Source organism: Protopterus annectens, chromosome 4.part1 (genome assembly GCF_019279795.1).
Source record: "Protopterus annectens isolate FY-2018-M chromosome 4.part1, PAN1.0, whole genome shotgun sequence".
Taxonomy (NCBI): Eukaryota; Metazoa; Chordata; order Ceratodontiformes; family Protopteridae; genus Protopterus; species Protopterus annectens.
Window position 1 is genome coordinate 93,046,680 of NC_056734.1, and position 18,769 is coordinate 93,065,448.

An 18,769-nucleotide genomic window follows, 5' to 3' on the forward strand; every position below is an offset into this window, starting at 1 on the left:
CATACATACTGAAGAGTATTGAATGGGTATTTATACACCTCACAAATCGCAAAAGAAATTTTCAGAAAAGTGAGATTTTATTCTTGAGACAGTTGCACTGTTTTAGCTATCTGAATGCCATTTGCTCTTTCTATCCAAGAGGCTATTTCAATGTCAGAGCTCAAAATTAACATTACACTAGCTGACTATGTCCCCAAGGGTCATCTGTTGTGGAATGCTCTAAGCACAGAAGCTTATGAAGATGATGTTGTTAATAAGCAGGGTCTTTTTTTTAAATAGGTTTCTGACTGTGTTAAAACATACTGCAACACTGTATAGTCTATTCTAAAAAGTACATACTACTAGAGCTGGTGCTACATGTACTGCTTTCTTAGGAAATGTTTATTTTGATAGTATCTATGTAGCAGCTACTTAGCCACCCCTGATTACCCTTCAGGAGTGCTGTCAGTTGGGTGTTACCTGTCTAACAGGGTAGGTTAATTCAGATAGCAAAAGGGAAACTGGCTAGGCTTAAAATGGCTTGCAAGTACAATGGCCTCTAACTTACCCATGAAAACACTGCTCAAGGGATCTCTATCTCTTTTGAAACAGAACATGTTGGAGAGGATAGGTATGTATTTCAAACAATATGCCTCCTACTCCACATAAAGCAAAGTACTTTTTTATTTAAACAAATTGGATGAATGGATGGATAAACTACAGTTGCGCAAGATCTTACCATAACTGTAGAGGTCCTTCTCTTCACTGTTGCATTATTCTTTACAATAGGGATCTCCTGCCCAGGGCGTCCTGGCCAGTATACCAAAACCTTTAGGTTGCTTTAAGGTACGTTGTACATCATAAGTATGCTCCCCCATTTATAGCATAGGGCATAAAGGTGACGTTCAGATATACCATCCTCAGAACAGACAGCCCCAGTAGGGACACCAGTCCAAGCGGAAAAAAAAAATGAAAAATAAAAGATAAAAGAGGTAACCAGCACATCCAGAACAGAAAAGAACCAGGGGGAGGAAAGGAGGGATTGAATACTGCAAAAGTAAAGAGAAGGACATCTACAGTTATGGTAAGGTCTTACACAGCTGTACTATGTCTTTCCATTTCACTGTTGCAGTATACTTTACAATAGGGAGAGTGCAAAAGCTCAGGAAGAAGAAAGAGAGGAGGATGGACCAACAGAGCTCTCTACGAACCCATGAAGTATTGCCCTATCGAAGCCAGCTCTAACTGGAAGTTCCATCCAACTTGTAATGCTTGGTAAATTTATGCACAGAAATCTAGGTAGCTGCTCAAAAAATATAGGAGTTGATATCTAAACCTTGAAAAAAGCACCAGAAGCCACCATAGCCCTAGTAGAATGAACCTTAACAGAAGAAGGCAGGCTCTTGCTATGCAAGGCATAGCAAAAAGGAACTGGCTTTAGAAATCCAAGAAGAAATGGCTTGCTTGAAAACAGCCAACCCTACGGACCTAGGATGAAAGGAAACTGAGCTGATCAGATTTACAAAAAGTTATCCAAATAAAATCGGAGTTGTCTATGCATATCCAAAGTGTGCAGTACCTCCTCACTAGCAGATTGCAGAGAAGGGAAAATAGTGGGTAAAAGAACAGTAGGATTAACAGACAACTCATTCACCACTTTGGGCATAAAAGAAAGGTTAGTACGAAGGGATAACCCTGCCCTTATGGAACACTAGAAAAGAAGGGCTTGAAGCTCAGACACCCATCTGGCAGAAGTAAGGGCTAACAAAAAGTACAGTCTTCCAAGAACAATGCCATAAGGAAGCTGCAGGCTCAAAGGGAGACTGGGCCAATTTTTTTCTAAAACAATAAATCCCATGGAGGAGGGACAGGCTTCCTGGGAGGCCCAATATGAATGATGCATTTAAAAAACTGTTCAGCCTCAAATCTAGAAGCTAAAGGAGGTGATAAACACAGACAAGCAGAAATAGCTAAGTGGGCCTTAACAGAAGAATAAGCCAATCCAGCATTGAGCAGTTCACACAGATAAGATAGAAACAAAGGAACATCCAAGGAAAGTGGATCCAGGTTACAAGAAAGACACCAAACAGAAAACCGCTTTCATTTGGATATGTAGGATTTCCTAAGTTGTGGGATTCCTGGCCTCCTGCAGGACCCTAATCACATCCTCAGCAAAAAGGTCTCTGTATGGAATGAAATCCTACTGTCAAGTTGAAGAGTGGACAGGTGAGGATGGAGAGAGATCCTTTGTCTTGAGTAGCTCCACCCTGTGAGGTAACTAGTGATGATTGCAATAACAAGGCCAACAAGTAGTTCAATACCAGAAAGTTTAATGACAAAATAGATTAAGCGCTTTCTTCTCACCTGTAACAGACTTCTGCAGATTCATTGGCCTTGTTATTGGAATTTCATTTGCTACTGGCTCCTAGTCTGTTTTTTTTTGTTTTAACTTGTGAGGACTACCCTTGGCTAACTGCAAAAAAAGAGGGAACAAATGTCTGGGCCAAAAGGGAGTCACCAGCAAAATTTTGAGAGCATCCCGTTGTATTCTGAACAGGAACTTTGAAATAAGGGGAAGGGGAGGAGGGAAGGCGTAAATAAAGAGGGTGTCCACCTTCCAAACTAATGACCTGGGTCTCTGGCACAAAAAAGTTGTTGGGGGGGGGGGGGTCTACTTGAGGAGTACTCCACTGGTGAACAATATCCAGAAACACATCCCCATGAAGCATCCACTTGTGGGTGTGCGTTAAGGACCTGCTCAGAGAGCCTGACAATATTCTGACCTGAAGGAATGTAAAATGCAGGGAAGGTCACAATACTGGATAGTTTATTCCCACACTAGAAGTGCCAACCAGCATAGAAGATAAAACCTCACCACCACCACCCCTCCCTTGCTTGTTGACATACCACATCACTGTGGTATTGTCTGCCAACATCTTGAGAGGACCTGGAAAGAAGAGGATGAAAAGCTTGAAGAGCCAACAGAAGAGTCGTCATCTCTAACAGTGATGGTGTTTCCTTTGTTGAGTTGACAAAGGACCCTGCACCTTTAGAGAGCTGAAGGATGCTCCCCACCCCACATCTGAAGAGTCTATACAACTCCTGAGAGGGAAGCGGAGGTTGAAAAGGGAGCCCAAGATTGAGAGTCAGCTGTTGAATCCAACACTGAAATTCCAGCTTGAGGCATGGAAGAGGAGGAACCAAGTCATCAAGGGGATGAGAAGGCTGAAACCAAACTGACTTTAGAAACCTCTGAAGCGTTTTCATGTGGAGTTTGGCAAAAGGGAGCAGAGGAAAGGTGTAGCCCATAAAACCTAAAGCTCTCAAACTCCCTTGCAGTGATTAAGACAAGAGGAAAAAGGGACTTGATAAAAAGAAAGGAGAGTCAAGGCCTTGGCAGGGATGCCAACACTGGAATTGTCTGGATCCTGCACCCCAGAAATACATGATCCTGTGAAGGAGTCAGAAGAGACTTTTGGAAATTTATAGTGAACCCCAGGCTTTGCAGGAGAGAAATGGAAAAGTGAAGATGCTGCAGTAGATTCTCTGGAGAGGATTCCTGAAGCAGGAATTCATCTACGTAGGGAGAGACTTGTACCTCCAGTCTCTGTAAAAAAGCAATCACAGAAGCGAGACATTTGGTGAACACTCTTGGGACAGTAGAAGGGTCAAAGGGCAAACTGAAAATGCCAGGAAGCAACAGAGAAATGTAAAAGCTTCCTGAAAGAAGGGTGAATAGGAATGTGTAGATAAGCATCCTTGAGGTCCATGGACACTAGAAATGCCCGAAGCAGCAGCAGAGGGAACAAAGTCTAAAGGGGAAACATCTGAAAAGAAGGGACCTTCAGAAAGGTGCTTAAATGAGAGAGGTTCAGAATGGGTCTCCAAGTCCCCGCTTTCCTGGGAACCAAAAACACTGAGTAAAATCCCTTCCCCCTTTGAGAATTTGGAACTTCCTGAGTCCCCCCCCCCCCCCCCCCAAGTCAAAAGATCCTGAAACACCCCTGGAAATAAAGCCAACTGTTCCTGAGAGGGCTGAGGAATGCCCATGAAAAGGGGAAAGATTTCCAGACCATGTAATACTCTAGGCGGATAATGGCCAGAACCCAGGAATCCTGAGTAAACTAACTGGAAGGGATAGAAGAAGACCAAGAGAAACAGGAATGCGGCTGGAAAGAACAGGATAGTCGAACAGTACTTGGTTTATAAGGAAAAGGATATTCGTGTCACAGGAGTCTGGCCAGATTCAGCAGGAAGAGCCCCTTTACCCTCCATTTTATCCTCATATTTTAGAAGGGTGAGATTAAGCCGACCTTTGTTCGTAGGCAGAGTAATTTTGTTGTTTCTCCTGTGCCTAAATTTCAAAAAACATGTTTATGTTCTTTGTAAAGCCTTGCCCTTATCCTTTACAGGCTTAACAAATCACCAATCACCAGCAGCTGCACCAAATAAGTGTCTGTTATCCAGAGAAGCATAGATCAACTTAGCCTTAATATTATCAGGCAAAGGTTGAAGCCAAAGCCAGGAATATCTCATCATCACATAACCAAAAGCAGTAGCTCTGGAAGAAGCATCTGCTGCATCATAACTGCACTTAATAGAATAGCGAGCCACCTGAGAAGATGTCCCCAGCAAGGAGAGAGCAAACATCTTCCCTTCAGAAACAGGAAGGTGAGAAATTACCTGATGGGCCTGAGAAAGAAAAGCCAAAATATATCTGGACATATGAATCTGACAACAGACAGGACTAAAAAGCTAAGGTAGCAGAGATATAAACCTGCTTACCTACCCTTTTCATAGTCCTGCTGTCTTTATCAGAGGGAAGAAGCTTTGTAGAAGGCAGTACCATTTGGTCAGATGACAGACACCACAGAGGGGTTCAGCTGAAGGACATCTATATAAGTTTTATACTGTGAGTGAGGATTGCAAATTCTTATCAGGTTTCTTGGGGGCAAGGGGCCAGGAGCCGGGAGCCTGAGATGCAGTAGAAAAGGCATCCAACAAGGCCGCCAAGACAGGGGGGAAAGCAGAAGGTCTAAGAAAGTCTATTAGCAGAAGCTCTTAATATCTTTTCTGCACCTCAGAAAACTGGGCACAATCCCATTTAAAAAATTCCATCATCCTGCAAAGGGAGTGTCGAGACTAATGCCTTGGCAGGGATCCCTACTGCAAAGAATACTGCAAAAGTGAAATGGAAGGACATCCACAAATTCACCCCTCGTTTGGTACCCATATTCCTCAAGGGTAGGGACAACAAATAAAATGTCCAACATACCCCTTGATGTGTCCATCTCTTGGTTATTTGCATGCAAATAAAGGGCTAAAATCTACCACGGGAATGCAAGACTAGACTCCTTAAGATCCTCACAAATCAGCCTAATAAAGTACCTATGAACACATCTTCAATCCACAATACTTGAAAAGAACACAACAAATCAGCATTAACAGCGTTTTCCTCATTCTGTACATAGGGCCAGGGTGACACGTCAACAGCGACCATCTCTACAGATACACACACACACACACACAGACACACACACACACAGACACACACACACACAGACACACACACACACACACACACACACAGACACACACACACACAGACACACACACACAGACACAGACACACAGACACAGACACACACACACAGACACACACACACAGACACACACACAGACACACACACAGACACACACACACACACACACAGACACACACACAGACACACACAGACAGACACACACACAGACAGACACACACACACAGACAGACACACACACACACACACAGACACACACACACACAGACAGACACACACACAGACACACACACACACAGACACACACACACACAGACACACACACACACAGACACACACACACAGACACACACACACACAGACACACACACACACAGACACACACACACACAGACACACACACAGACACACACACACACAGACACCTGAATGAAGAACATCTGATTTTCCATGTTGGCAAACCTGCCTACACACCCCAGGTGGGACAGGTTAAGCCTTCACTAAAATGTTCTAACCATGAAGTTAAAACACCAGTAACGTAATAGACTTCGTCAGAATAGTGAGATTGAACATGTCTTTTATACCAGTGGTAAGCAACTTCAATCTTGAAGTTCTGATATATAAAGTAGTAGTCTGCTATCACTTAAAGATTACCATGTATTATAATGAGGCACATTTCCAGAATGTCATACGATAGGATTAGTAGCCATGAATGTTACCATTTAACAACTGCAGCCAACTGCACTGCTCTGACCAGAGGGGAAAATGAAAACAGACCTAAAGGACGGCCACCTAGCACTGGGTGGCATTATAAATGGCATGCAGAATAAATCTGGATGTTTGAGGGGCTTGGATATCCCACTATCTCAGCTTCATCACACACACTACAGCACATCTACACTATATGATTTCTTCAGGCAGCATTAAAAAAAGTGTCAATTAACCTATCAGCCAAGAATAAAGATCTTCAGACCCAATGTCACATTCTAAGACTAAATGCTAGCAACTGACTGACTATCTCAGTGGAATAATGAGGACTGAAATTTAGAGGGGAAGCTGAATTTCAGAATGAAATAGAATCAAAGGTCACTAGAAAGTGTTTATATGTATACTGCATGCACACCACATATGTTATGACAAATAATTATGCACAAAGAGTTGGATGTATTTAGATACACCCCTTGGATTCTTCTGTTCATTTCATATGAAAAGTAATAGGACATAAGGACTAACAATGATCACCTTATTAACTAACCCTTTTGTGCAAAATGTATTTAGTCTAAGAAGCAACACAAAGTGCTGTAACCTGCTACCTTCAAATACATACAGTAAAAACTGTGCAACATATAAAAACACTTCCAAAAAAAAAAATCAATATAAATCAAGTGAATAATGCATGTACTTACGATCAAGTCCATTAATGTATCTCATTGTAATTTCACAGTGCCCCCATACTGCGCTTACTACAGGATACAGTTTTTTTCCCTTCAGTCCCCTAAAGGCCACTCCAAGATATTGTCCATCTACAATGAAACTCAACGTCCCTTCATCCATGTCCAAAATTACTAAAAATGAGTCTGGGAGAACAAAAGATTCATCTGGCTCTAAAAAAACAGGATACGTAACTCCAGGTTGGTTTTTACTGTTATGATAAAGTTTATTGCGCCCCAAGTCCCATCCCCATGACTCATTATTGCTACCAACCAATGAGGTATAACCTACAGAGTGCAGTGGAGCTTCTCCTGTTGCCACACCAACTACAGCATGTGTTCCTCGTTGCCTTGTGGGCCAGTGAATCTGCCAGACATGTAAACCACGGGTATAGCCAATTCTGCCCCTAATACAGTCCGTGCTTTGGGCTACTGGATGTCTGTGAAATGTTAGCTTATCATCTTCTTTAACAAAAATATTCAAAGAACGGTCCTCATTGTTCCAAGCATGCTTAAGCTGGACCTCAAAAGAGGCCATAGGCATGTCCAACAGCATATCCAATCGAGCAGGCTTGCAGAAATCCGGGCCTCTCAGCTCCCGTTTTACAGGCCTGAATGGTGGTTCCCTCACATCAACAGATTTTATACTCCCTGAGATTTTCTGGCCCATTGCCTGGCAGCAGATCCACAAGGACTAATCAAAGCAAAGGGTAGTTTCTAGCCCAGGGTTACCCTCATGAAAGCACTTTCACACTGAGCAGACCGACATCCAGGCTGATTTAACTTCTCTCCTCTAGGGTCCTTTTCACAGCAGATATGTTCAGAGAAAGACTATCCTGAAAGAAAATAGGACTACAGTTAGTTTTTTTTAAACAATTCTAAACCACAAACTTGCTTTTTCATTTTCATACCTCAGAAATTCATTATGTCAGAAACAAGTTGCGAATTCTAAACCTTAAGGTTTAATGTTTGCTGACAAGACTGCCAAGCAAAAACTAAAAAGCAGCAGGATGTACAGACCTCACATTACATCAAGTACAGACAATAACTTCCTCTGATTCATAATGGGATACAGACATACTCCACCTTCTATTAACACACATCCAGTTAAGTCTGGGTCAACTCACTTCACAGAAACACATAGCTCACATTCCTTAAATAGCTGCCAGACTATGCGTTCAAATAACTGTCACAAGTTAGTTTATTCATTTGCTTCAAAAGTGGTGCAACTCCTCCAGTTAGCAGATTTTGTTTTGTTCTTCTGGCTTACATTTACTCCTCAGCTCTTATCTAAAGGCTACAGAAACTACTATGCAATACCTTTACACAACAGTCTAACGAATTAGGAGTCAGCTAGCTATATGCTGCACTCAACCTCAAAAGCAAGCAAAGTAACCAGACTATAATATGGATTCAGTTTTGGAATGCTTGTAAAAGCTCTGCTGAGGGTCTGACAGCATAGGAATAAAAGGACACTGAACTCTAACTTGATAAACTGCTTTCCAGTTTTATATTCTAGCATCCAGACATGCATATTTAATGAAATACACAGTAATAAAGTGCTCTAACAAAATTCCTAAATTACTAAAAAATACATCTGCATGAAGGACTTTTTTTTTTAGTTCAATTCATAAAGGCCAACAGACCAGGCAGGTTTATTTCATTGTGGGGTCTGTTTTCTAACGGTGCTCAAAATTAGTGCTGTAAAAAAAAAAGTTAGTTTAAAATTTTGCAAATACCAGGCTTAAAAGATTACAGTACTAGAAAATAAAATTAACCAAGCTATAATCAAAATAGGAAGAATGCTTCTGTCAGTAAGATCACTCATCCACATAATAATGCTAAATGTTGATACTTCAGACTTGCACCACTTTAAAAAGTCATGCCAGGTCATGCCAGGTATTAGGAAGAAGGTCCCTTTAAAAGAAGGTAAAACAGGAAACAAAACACAAGTGCATGTTTTTGAGTTCAGAAATCTGTCAGTAACAAAACATGGTTATCATTAAGACGATACAAAATGGAAAAATTAGGTTAATATCTCAGTAGAAAATCAAAGACATTCAAACTAGTACAAGATTTCATTGGCTGGCAGTTCTCTGAAAAATATTGTCCGCAGAAAAAGTCCAGAACTGACCAATATTTAAAGATGTGTCACACTGAAATACTGGTAAGACAAGTACTGCCAACACTATCACAGCACTTGAACAGTCTTGTAATGCGTGCACAATTTAGCTATGCTTTCATATGAATGACAAACATCTGGATTCAGTAATATTTCTACGCACTGCTCAGCAACAATGTTAATATTTGGCCAGAAACTGTTTCTTGAAGTAATGAAAAGCTAACTTCAGTGTCATCCTGGGAGGAAGAGTATCAGAAGGGTGTAGTAATTTCCATTTTATTAAACAAAAAAAAAAAGGCAGTTAAGGAACACATCCTTGCTTCTTTGTACAAAACTGCAAACATTTAAAACCATGCAAGAAAACAAAAAAAGCACCTCCTTCTTTACTGACCCCACTTCAACCACCCCTACATGTCTTCCACCTCAGTTTCATAACTAAATAGAAATGTGCTCAGCTTTAATGCCACTGTAACACTGCATTCAGTTGTACTGCTGTATGGCAGAACCCATGCTGTATCGTAACTGACTGATGCGTAGCGCATATCACAGTATTGCTGTTGTGATGTTTGAGTCCCAGTGGTGTCAGGACCAAGTTAAAAGTTGTAAAATATGGGTGCTATGGTAAGTGGAGCAGTGAAGGAGATGGGGTCTTATCTGGCCACGTGAAATGTTTTCCTTAAAGGAAACCTGAACAGCGAGAATAAAAAAGTTTAACAAATTTCCCTACATTTTCTATCCCTCAACCTATACACCACATCAGAGCCAAAGAACACATAGGAGGAAAAGAAATCTGTGCAATGTAATGTCAATGGGCAAACTTTTTCCCTTAAAGATAGCTGCCCTCCATCACAGAATAATTTTCTCCATACACAGTGCCCAGAAAACCTTTCATTATTTCCCAAGCAACTCCTCCTGCACGGTCTACCATCACCTCATTTCCTATTCAAATCTTGTAAAAACAAAATGAAAACTCCAGCAAAGCTAGAACTTCCACTGAGTGGCTGAATTTGCCAATTAGCTGAAACACCTGATGTTCATAAGGATCATTTGCATGTATATCCCATGTGCCTCTGATGCAAGACGTTTGAGAGGTCACCCCCCTGCCTCTAAGGTGGTGTCAGCCACTGAAACCTCTCCCCCTGCCTCTGGAAGAGTCATCAGGAGCATCCTGGCAAGGAGACTGACTTCTGGAACCACATCTTCCTAGTTCCTTGCTGGGTCGTTGAGAAGGACCTTTGAGGAGTACAAAGCTCGATCCCAACCGCAGACAAAGTCTTCCCTTCCTGCTCACCAAGGGTCAAAGTGTCCTTAAAGGGTGTGGACCCATCAAAGGGGGCAACACAAAAAGATGCTTTGAAGGGTTCCACAAACCCACATAAATGTAAGCAAGCATGATGCCCTATAGCTATGCTGGTACCTACCTCTCATGAGGTAGCTTCCTCAGCACTGGAAATTAGCCTCATTGAGGAACTGGCAAGGGACGGTCACACTAGAAAGTTTGGGAGACACCTTTTTAAAGTCCTCCGCTGGCAATAACTCTAAAGAAAGTGGAAAGTTCTTGGATAAGTCCCTTTGGAGACAGGTAAAATGTACCAAGTAATTAACTGCCCTCAGTCCAAAGGTAGCCGAGGCATAAACATGCTTCCCATGATGGTCTATTGCCTGGGACACCCTGTGCAGGGGATGAACTGTGGAGCTCTGGCAGGTCCTTTTGTAGTGGCAGATGCAACTACGATGGCATCAACTGGAACTCCTTTGCTCCAAAGGGGGGAGTCACAGGGGGATGAGGAATTTGTTTGCTCGTTTGAGAACTGGCTAAACAGCCAGATCTACTAACTCGCCAGCAGGTGGAGAAACCCAGGAAGTAGGCTGCCTGTCCCAAAAGCCTTCACAAACACAGACCCCCTCAGAAGACAGGGGTTGGGGGACCATCTGCCCTTCTGATTCAAGATTTCAATGATGTCCCCAAAAGAAACATCACTGGGTAGAGATCTGGGGGACCTGTCTCCTTCAGGTCCATCTCCTCATTGAGGGACATCCAAAGGGGAGTCGAAGTGCCTCCTCTTGCACTTCTCTTACAAAGTACGTCCTCCATGGGGGTCTCTGGGAAGGACTCTGAAGAAGCAGGGACCCCTTAAGGGGACGTAGCACCCTGAAGGCTCAAATGGGAGAGCTGACTCTGGACAGGATGACAGGCCTCACCACCCAAAGTAGAGAAAGGCAAGAATGAACCCACCCAAAGTAGAGAAAGGCAAGAATGAACCCAGAGGGGAGAGAGATGCAAATCCAGTCCTGCAGAAGGTCCTCTCCACCACCTGGACTGGCCGAAGGGATGAAAGTGGTCTTGTCCCCAATCTCAGAGGGCAAAGTCCCCCCAAGAGAGGAGGAGGAATGAGCCCAGACACAGCACCACGACCCCCATATGATACCAGCCTGAAGCTATCGAAGACCAAGGCCCTGAGGGGGAGAGACTGTCTGGGAAAAAAAAAGGACCCGATCCCACCCCCGTATAGCCCATGCTAACCACTCTGGCATAGGGTCTACTCTGGTCAGAGGACGGAGGAACAAAGCAGGCCAGGGACCCTAACGGGGTTCAGAAAATGGGAATGATCAATCTTGCCAGGATCTGACTGCAGGTGTCTGGGTCCCTAGGTTCCAAAGCTGCTGGGATTGGAAGAGAAGAATGACTAACTGGAATAAGTGAAGCCAGAAGCCCCAACTTTATTTGGGCTTTGAGGAAGCTCCTCATCATCCTGTCCATGTCGAAAGGCGACTCCTGGATGATCTTGAGGAGGAGTGGGTGGACTTAACTGGAGACCATAAGAACTTATGCTGGTATTCTGGAGTTACTGGACTACATGCCTGGAGGTAGAAGGTGACTCTTCAAAAATTATTACTGGATCTGACAAGCACGTCAGATCCAACGGCTGAGCTGAAATAGCAATCAGATCCAATGAACTGATTGGATCAGAGGCTGGCCTGACCTTGGCCGGATCCAAAGGCCTCTGATCTGAAGAAGCCTTGGATCCGGAAGAAAACTCCGCAGCTCTCAGATCTGAAGAATTTGGATCCGAGATGGTCCAGGCTAGAAGCATATCCAGGGACCTAGGATCAGACAGCCATAGTTTCTTGGAAAGCACAGAAGGTAAAGAAGGGGTCTTCCTATTAAGATCCAGACAGGAAGCCTTAGAAGTGGAAATGAAGGGTCTCCCATCAGCCATGTCTTTCAGCAGTTTATTGCAGCGCTATGACAAGGCCCTGGGGTTGAATGCGGCACAAATGTCGCTTTCAGCCTCCAGGTGCAAAGCGCACAAACACAAGAACTCCTTGTGAAAGTCGGAATTGGGCATCTTTCTGACTGCACTAGCAGCACTTTTAAAACCGGAGGGCTTATCAGACATTGGGGGGAAAAAAAAAAAAAAAAAAAAACACTACTGCTACAGAAAAAACTACCGGAGCCCTAATGGCTAAAAAGCAAAAAGGGTGCCAAAATACCCACAACCAGTAACAAACTACATAATTGAATAAAACTAGGGGAGGGGAGACAACTACAGCACTAAAAGCTAATCTAAATAATGCAAGCAGCCAAGCACTTATCTTGAGCACGAGCCAAGGATAGTGTCTACTAAATAGCGGCAAAGGAGATCTGGGGGTTAGAGGGCATCAGAGCATAAATGGGAGATGGAGAAGCTTGAGCCTTGGATCTGTCTGTTGAACGTTGCCAACTCTAATCCAATGTCAAAGCCAAGACCCTACGGTGATGAATAAGGACACCGATAACATCAGATCAAAGAAATTAAAAAGAGAAACACTGCACACTTTACAAAGGTAGCTTGTCAGTGACTCCTACTATAGTCACTCTACCTGAACAAGCAAAGTACATTTGTGTACCTACCATAAAATGTAGATGTTAAAGTGTATTCACTGTTGCAGTCATTACACTTGGGTTATCCTGCTGGCAGGCTACCCGCAGTCGGCCAGAGTTCCAAAGTCTAGGTCTGGCGTCTGTTGCGGTCGCCTCTTCCCTGACGTCAGTGCGCCAGGGGTATAAAAGATGCAACAGACGCCATTTTCTTCAGTTTTTCTTGACTCAGATGTCAGGTGCCCCCAAATAGGAAGGCTGTTAAAAAGTATGCCAAAAGGCATGCATGCAGTAAAATGAAAAGTTATGTACCTACCATAACGTTCCATGTTAGTTGTCTTCTTTTCGCCTTCTTTCTTGCTGGATGGGTCCGGAGCCGATCCTCGGCTCAGACTCTGCCTATACTAAAACTCGAGAGCTATTTTTACTGGCTCGAGGCTACCCCGTATCCCACAATGCTAGGCGCTAACTACCCAGATCTCGTTTGATAGCTAACACCATAGCAGTTCTGTTCTCAGAACAAAGGAGAAAGAGGAATACCTATATATAGAACATACCAAGAAAATGCAACCATGGGAGTCCATACTGGGATGAAAAGAAGGCCCAGAAGGATCCTTTTGGTCTGTCCAGGCTAGGGGGTTGGAGGGTGGGACACAAGAAAGAAGGCGGGAAGAAGACAACTAACATGGAACATTATGGTAGGTACATAACTTCTCAATGTTAAGTTGTCAATCTCGCCTTCATTCTTGCTGGATAGGACCGCATCCCTAGCACCTCATCCCTGGGTAGCTCATCGGAACAGACTCTTGAGGACGGTGGAACCAAAGTTAGCTCAGCTTCTGGAGGCCATGTCCAGTTTGTAATGAGAAATAAAGGTATGAGGACAGGCCCATGTGGCTGCCGCACAAATGGAGTCTATAGGCCACCTAGCCTGAAAGGCTATTGACATAGCTAAGGCTCTAGTTGAGTGGGCTCTAGGCCTTGAAGGAAGTTCTTGACGCCTCAGTTCATAGATGAAAGTAATCAGAGGCCAACCATCTAGAAAGAGTTACTTTGGAAACTGGAAGGACTTTCTTCCCTTCCGCATAAGACAGGAAGAGCTGCTCAGATTTCCTAACTTGCTTGGTTCCATCCAGGTAGTAACAGAGTTGACTGTGAACATCCACAAAATGCAACTTTTGTTCCGCTCTGTTGGAGTAATTAGGGAAGAAAACTGGGAGATTGATAGTCTGGCTTAGATTTGCCTCAGAGGATATCTTAGGTAAAAAAGACGGGTTAGTTCTGAGAGACACTATCTTTATGGAAAACCAGATAAGGAGGACGAACGCAAAGGGCATGAAGTTCTGAGACTCTCCTCGCGGAAGTTATGGCCACTAGAAATAGAGTTTTCCATCAGAGTAACTTCAAGGAACAGGAAGCCGCAGGTTCAAAGGGAGGGAGAATCAAAGAGGTTAAAACCAGATTCAAATCCCACTGTGGTGGGGGATCTCTGATCGGGGGCTTAAGTAAAAAGATACCTTTAAGGAAGGCTTTACAAAATTTATGGGACATAACTGTGGAGTCAGACAAGCCAACATGAAAATTTGAAATGGCCGCTAACTGAACTCTGACAGTGGACGAAGAAGAACCTGATTGAAAAAGTTCGGCCAAGAAATCTAGGACTGATTGGATAGGTGCCGTGAAAGGGTCCATGTTTCTAGTCTCTGCCCAGAAGGAAAAACGTTTCCGTTTGCTAGCATAAATCCTCCTGGTAGAAGATTTGTGGGAAGCTAGAATGATGTCACGCACTGAATGGGAAATAAAGGGAAGCCTGGCTAAGGTTGGAAGTGGAGCAACCAAGCTGTGAGGTTGAGAGAGAGGAGGGACTGGTGCAGCTCGCCCGACTGATGGGTCAAGAGATCTGGCACTGGGTCCAGATGCCAGGGCTGCTCCAAGAGGTAATGATGCAGGAACGGAAACCAGATTTGTCGAGGCCAGTAAGGGGCAATGAGGATCATTGTGGATCTCACTGCAGTAGCTTTTTGAATCAACTGCGTGATTAATGGAAAGGGGGGGGGAAGCGTAGAGAAGACCCCGGGCCAATCGTGGACTAGAGCATCTCTGGGGGGTGGCCGGGAAGAGAGTGAAGTCGTGGCACTTGCTGTTTTGAGGTGTTGCGAAAAGATCGCAGCAAGGCTGACCCCATCTTCGGAAAATTTTTTCCACTACTGACTGCTTGAGAGACCACTTGTGCGGCATGAGAATGGCTCTGCTCAGCCTGTCCGCTACGACGTTGGACTTCCCGGGGATATGCGTTGCTATCAGAAACCGCTGAGAAGAGATTGCCCACTGCCAAAGTCGGAGTGCTTCTCGACATAAGGGATAGGACTTGGTTCCGCCCTGCTTGTTGATGTACCACACTACGGACATATTGTCCATCTGAACTGCAATAGTCCCGATGGGAAGAGAGTCCTGAAGGACTTGCAACGCTAAAAGTACTGCTCATCTCCAGAACATTTATGCGCAGGTGGCACTCGAAAGGTTGCCATGTGCCCTGGACTGTCCTGCCCTGAAAATGCCCCCCCCCCACCCGATCAGGGAGGCGTCCGTTGTCACCGCAGCAACTGGGAGGGGGGGGGACAAAGGGTCTGCCCTGAATGACTTGAAGGGAGACCATCCACCAAGAAAGGTGTTTCTTGCATGATTGGGTGATTAAAATGTTGTGTGACATTGGAAGCTGTTGAAAGGACCACTGGGAAAAAAGCATCCACTGAAGGATCCGCATGTGAAAGCGAGCTAAGGGAAGTAAAGTAATGGCTGCTGCCATGAGACCTAAAGTCTTCAGTACAAACCTGGCCTGGATTCTGTTGCTCTGAAGAAGGATGTGAACGTGAACGTGTCCACGAATATCTGAAATTCTTTGTGAGGTTAGTTTTGCGGACAGTTCGACTGTGTCTAATATGGCGCCTATGAAAGTACTAGACTGACAAGGCGACAAGGCAGACTTTTCGAAATTTATGGAGATATCTAGCTCTTTGCAAATTTGAATGGTGTAATCTCTGGACTGAAGAAGTTGACACCTGGTGGTGGCGGTAAGGAGCCAGTCATCCAGATATGGAAACACCTGGAATCCTTGACGTCTCAGATGAGCCGTAACCACTGCCATGCATTTGGTGAACACTCGGGGGGGCTGTAGTGAGACCAAAGGGCAGGGCCCTGAACTGGTAGTGACTGGCCCCCAGCCAGAAGTGGAGAAACCTCCTGGAGTGCCTGTGCATCTTGATGTGGTAGTACGCATCCTGAAGGGTCTATAGAGCACATCCAATTGTCCTGGCCCAAAAAGGGTAGAATGGACTGTAGCGTGACCATCCGGAACTTCGTTCTTTGGACAGACCTGTTCAGCCTGCCGAGATCCAAAATTGGTCTCCAGTCCCCTGTCTTTTTTGGTACCAAAAAGAACTTTGAGTAGATTCCGGATCCTAGCTGGTCTGCTGGGACTGGTTGGATGGCTCTTTTTCTTAGCAGTTTTGAGATTTCTAATACTGCTTGTTCCCTTAGACCAGGTGGAACATCTGGAAGGGGCCTTTTGGATGTGTTGAGGTGTGGGCAAAGGGAATTTCGTAACTCTCAGATATGATCGACCGTACCCATCTGTCTTGGGTGAGGGAAAGCCAGGCTTCTAGGTACAGTAATAATCTTCCCCCAACTGCCTCCGAAGGCGGACAGTCGGGCAGCATTTCAGGGATGCTGGAAGGGCTGGCCAGAGACAGCTTCTCTGCTACCCTGATTCAGCGGACCCCCTCTGCCCCTAGGGCGGCGTCTGTTATTGCCCCCCCTGCCTCTAGAGGGGAACTCGCCTAGTGCGTCAGGCGCGACTCCCTGTGGTTTGCAAAACCACATGTTTCCACCCTTCTAACCCTTAGGGTATGGTCTAGACGGGGTGGAAAAACGGACTCCCACGGCAGAGAGTCTTGCCATCCTGTTCGCATCTGGTCAAAGTATCCTTCACCTGAGGTCCAAACAACGCTGAACCATCAAAGGGGGAGTTAGTGAAGGACGCCTTGAAGGGGTCAGCAAAGTTACAAAGCCGCATCCAGGCGTGACGCCTTAATGCCACGCCTGTGCCTGCAGCCCTACTCGCACCATCGGCCGCATAGGAAATAAGCCGCATGGAGGAGTTAACAATCGAGTTCAGGGTTGCCAGCTGGGAGTTGATTTTGTCTTGAGACCCCGCAGCTGTTGGATCCTGTAGAGTATCACCCATTTCTTTGAGCATGTCTCTTTGAAGGCGGGTGAAATGACACAAGTAATTCAGCGACCGCATGGTAAAGGTCGCTGAAGAAAACATCCGCTTGCCATACCTATCCATAGTCCTAGATTCCTTATTAGGAGGATGGATCGGTACTGAAGGATCAGCCAGTTCCTTCTTAGTGGCTGCCGCCACCACCATGGCATCAACAGGGACACCCTTGGTTAAAAACTGCTTATCAGAAGGGGCTGTGATAAATTTTGAAGGCCTCTGTGGGGTAGGTTCCATCGTGTCAGGGGCCGTCCATGCCTTCCGCGCCACCACTTCCATGAGGGGGTCAAAGAGCGGAGACACCCAGGAGGTGGAAGGGCGAGAACCAAAAGCCTCTAGGTAAACTGACTAGTCCTCGGAAGGATTGAGGGTAGACCAGTTCCCCCTCTGCTGGAGGATCTCAAGGATGTCAGAAAAGGAGACATCCTCAGAGGGGGACCGTGGGGACCCTTCAGACTCATCCAAGTCTGTATCAGATGTGATGGACTCAGGGGAGTCCACATGCTTCCTCTTGCATTTCCTCTTCCGAGGGGGCTCCCCTGACGGATCAGGGGAGGCCTCGGAAGAGGAAGATGCTCCCAATGGGGGCACCTGAGGCATTGGATCTCTGCGGTGGGGTCAAGAGGATGGGTAGAGACCGTAGCAGGCACAGCAGTGGGAGGGAGCTGAGGGAGCTGACTGTGGAGCAGGCACAGGGGCCAGCACACTCCGCATGACCTCAAAAGCACCCCTATCAGGCAGGGAAGAAGGTCCCCGCTCTGAAGAGATAAGGACCCCTCCCGACACCGAGAGGGATGGCTCCGAGGCCGATGTCTGGGCCGAACTCACCTGCGCCAAGGCTCCGAGAGGGAGAACGGGGTCGGACAAGGGTTTAATGCCACTCGCCCCCTCGGAGCCGACGAGGGAGTCCCGGCGCCCAGATCCCTCCAAGGATGGAACCATGGAAGAAATTGGAGCAGACGGAGCCGAAAGGTGTGGTATCGGCTCTGATGTGTCGACGGTCCCGGCTCCCACGAACTCCGGCTCCGAGCTCAGAAGAAGTGTCGGAGGAGGAATCGACGATGGAATGGGGATAGCCGCTGTCTGATGAGAAGGGCTATGAAGCATCTGGGCCAGTGCCTGCGACTTAAGGAGTCTGCTAACCACCCTCTCGAGGTCATGCTCCGAAAGCCTGGAAGACAGAGAGGAATGGGACCGATGGCTCCGCTCCAAAAGCGAGGGAGATCTCAGAGCCAAATGGACTGACTCCAAAGAAGGAGACCTGGAGCGCTTACGGCTCACAGACTGTTCCGACGGAACGATGGGAGCCGACTGAGTCTTGGGAGTGTTGGCTCCGGCCGGAGCCGACGTAGAAGCACTAAGAGCACCACTAGTTGAAGGCTCTGTACGTGGAGCCGACGGCTTAGGGGGCTTCGAAGGTTTACCCGACGAAGACTTGGTCGGGGAACCTTCGGGCTTCAACAAGCCTCTCAAGATAAGCTTGTTTCTGTGCTTATGCAGGACTCTTGGACTGAATGCATGGCAGACAGAACAAGAGTCCTGCAGGTGCAGAGG

The 18,769-nt window shown here is 45.6% G+C and overlaps 1 protein-coding gene across 1 annotated transcript in view; it reads right to left on the minus strand.

Moving 5' to 3' along the window:
* The window catches only part of LOC122800753 (SPRY domain-containing SOCS box protein 4-like), a 633,167-nt gene extending 625,373 nt beyond the window's left edge, over nucleotides 1–7,794 (minus strand). Inside the window, exon 1 of the mRNA XM_044070002.1 lies at nucleotides 6,929–7,794. Coding sequence (XP_043925937.1) covers nucleotides 6,929–7,622 — 694 coding nt within the window. The 5' untranslated portion in view covers nucleotides 7,623–7,794. The remainder of the gene's footprint in view (nucleotides 1–6,928) is intronic.
* Nucleotides 7,795–18,769: the final 10,975 nt, after the last annotated feature.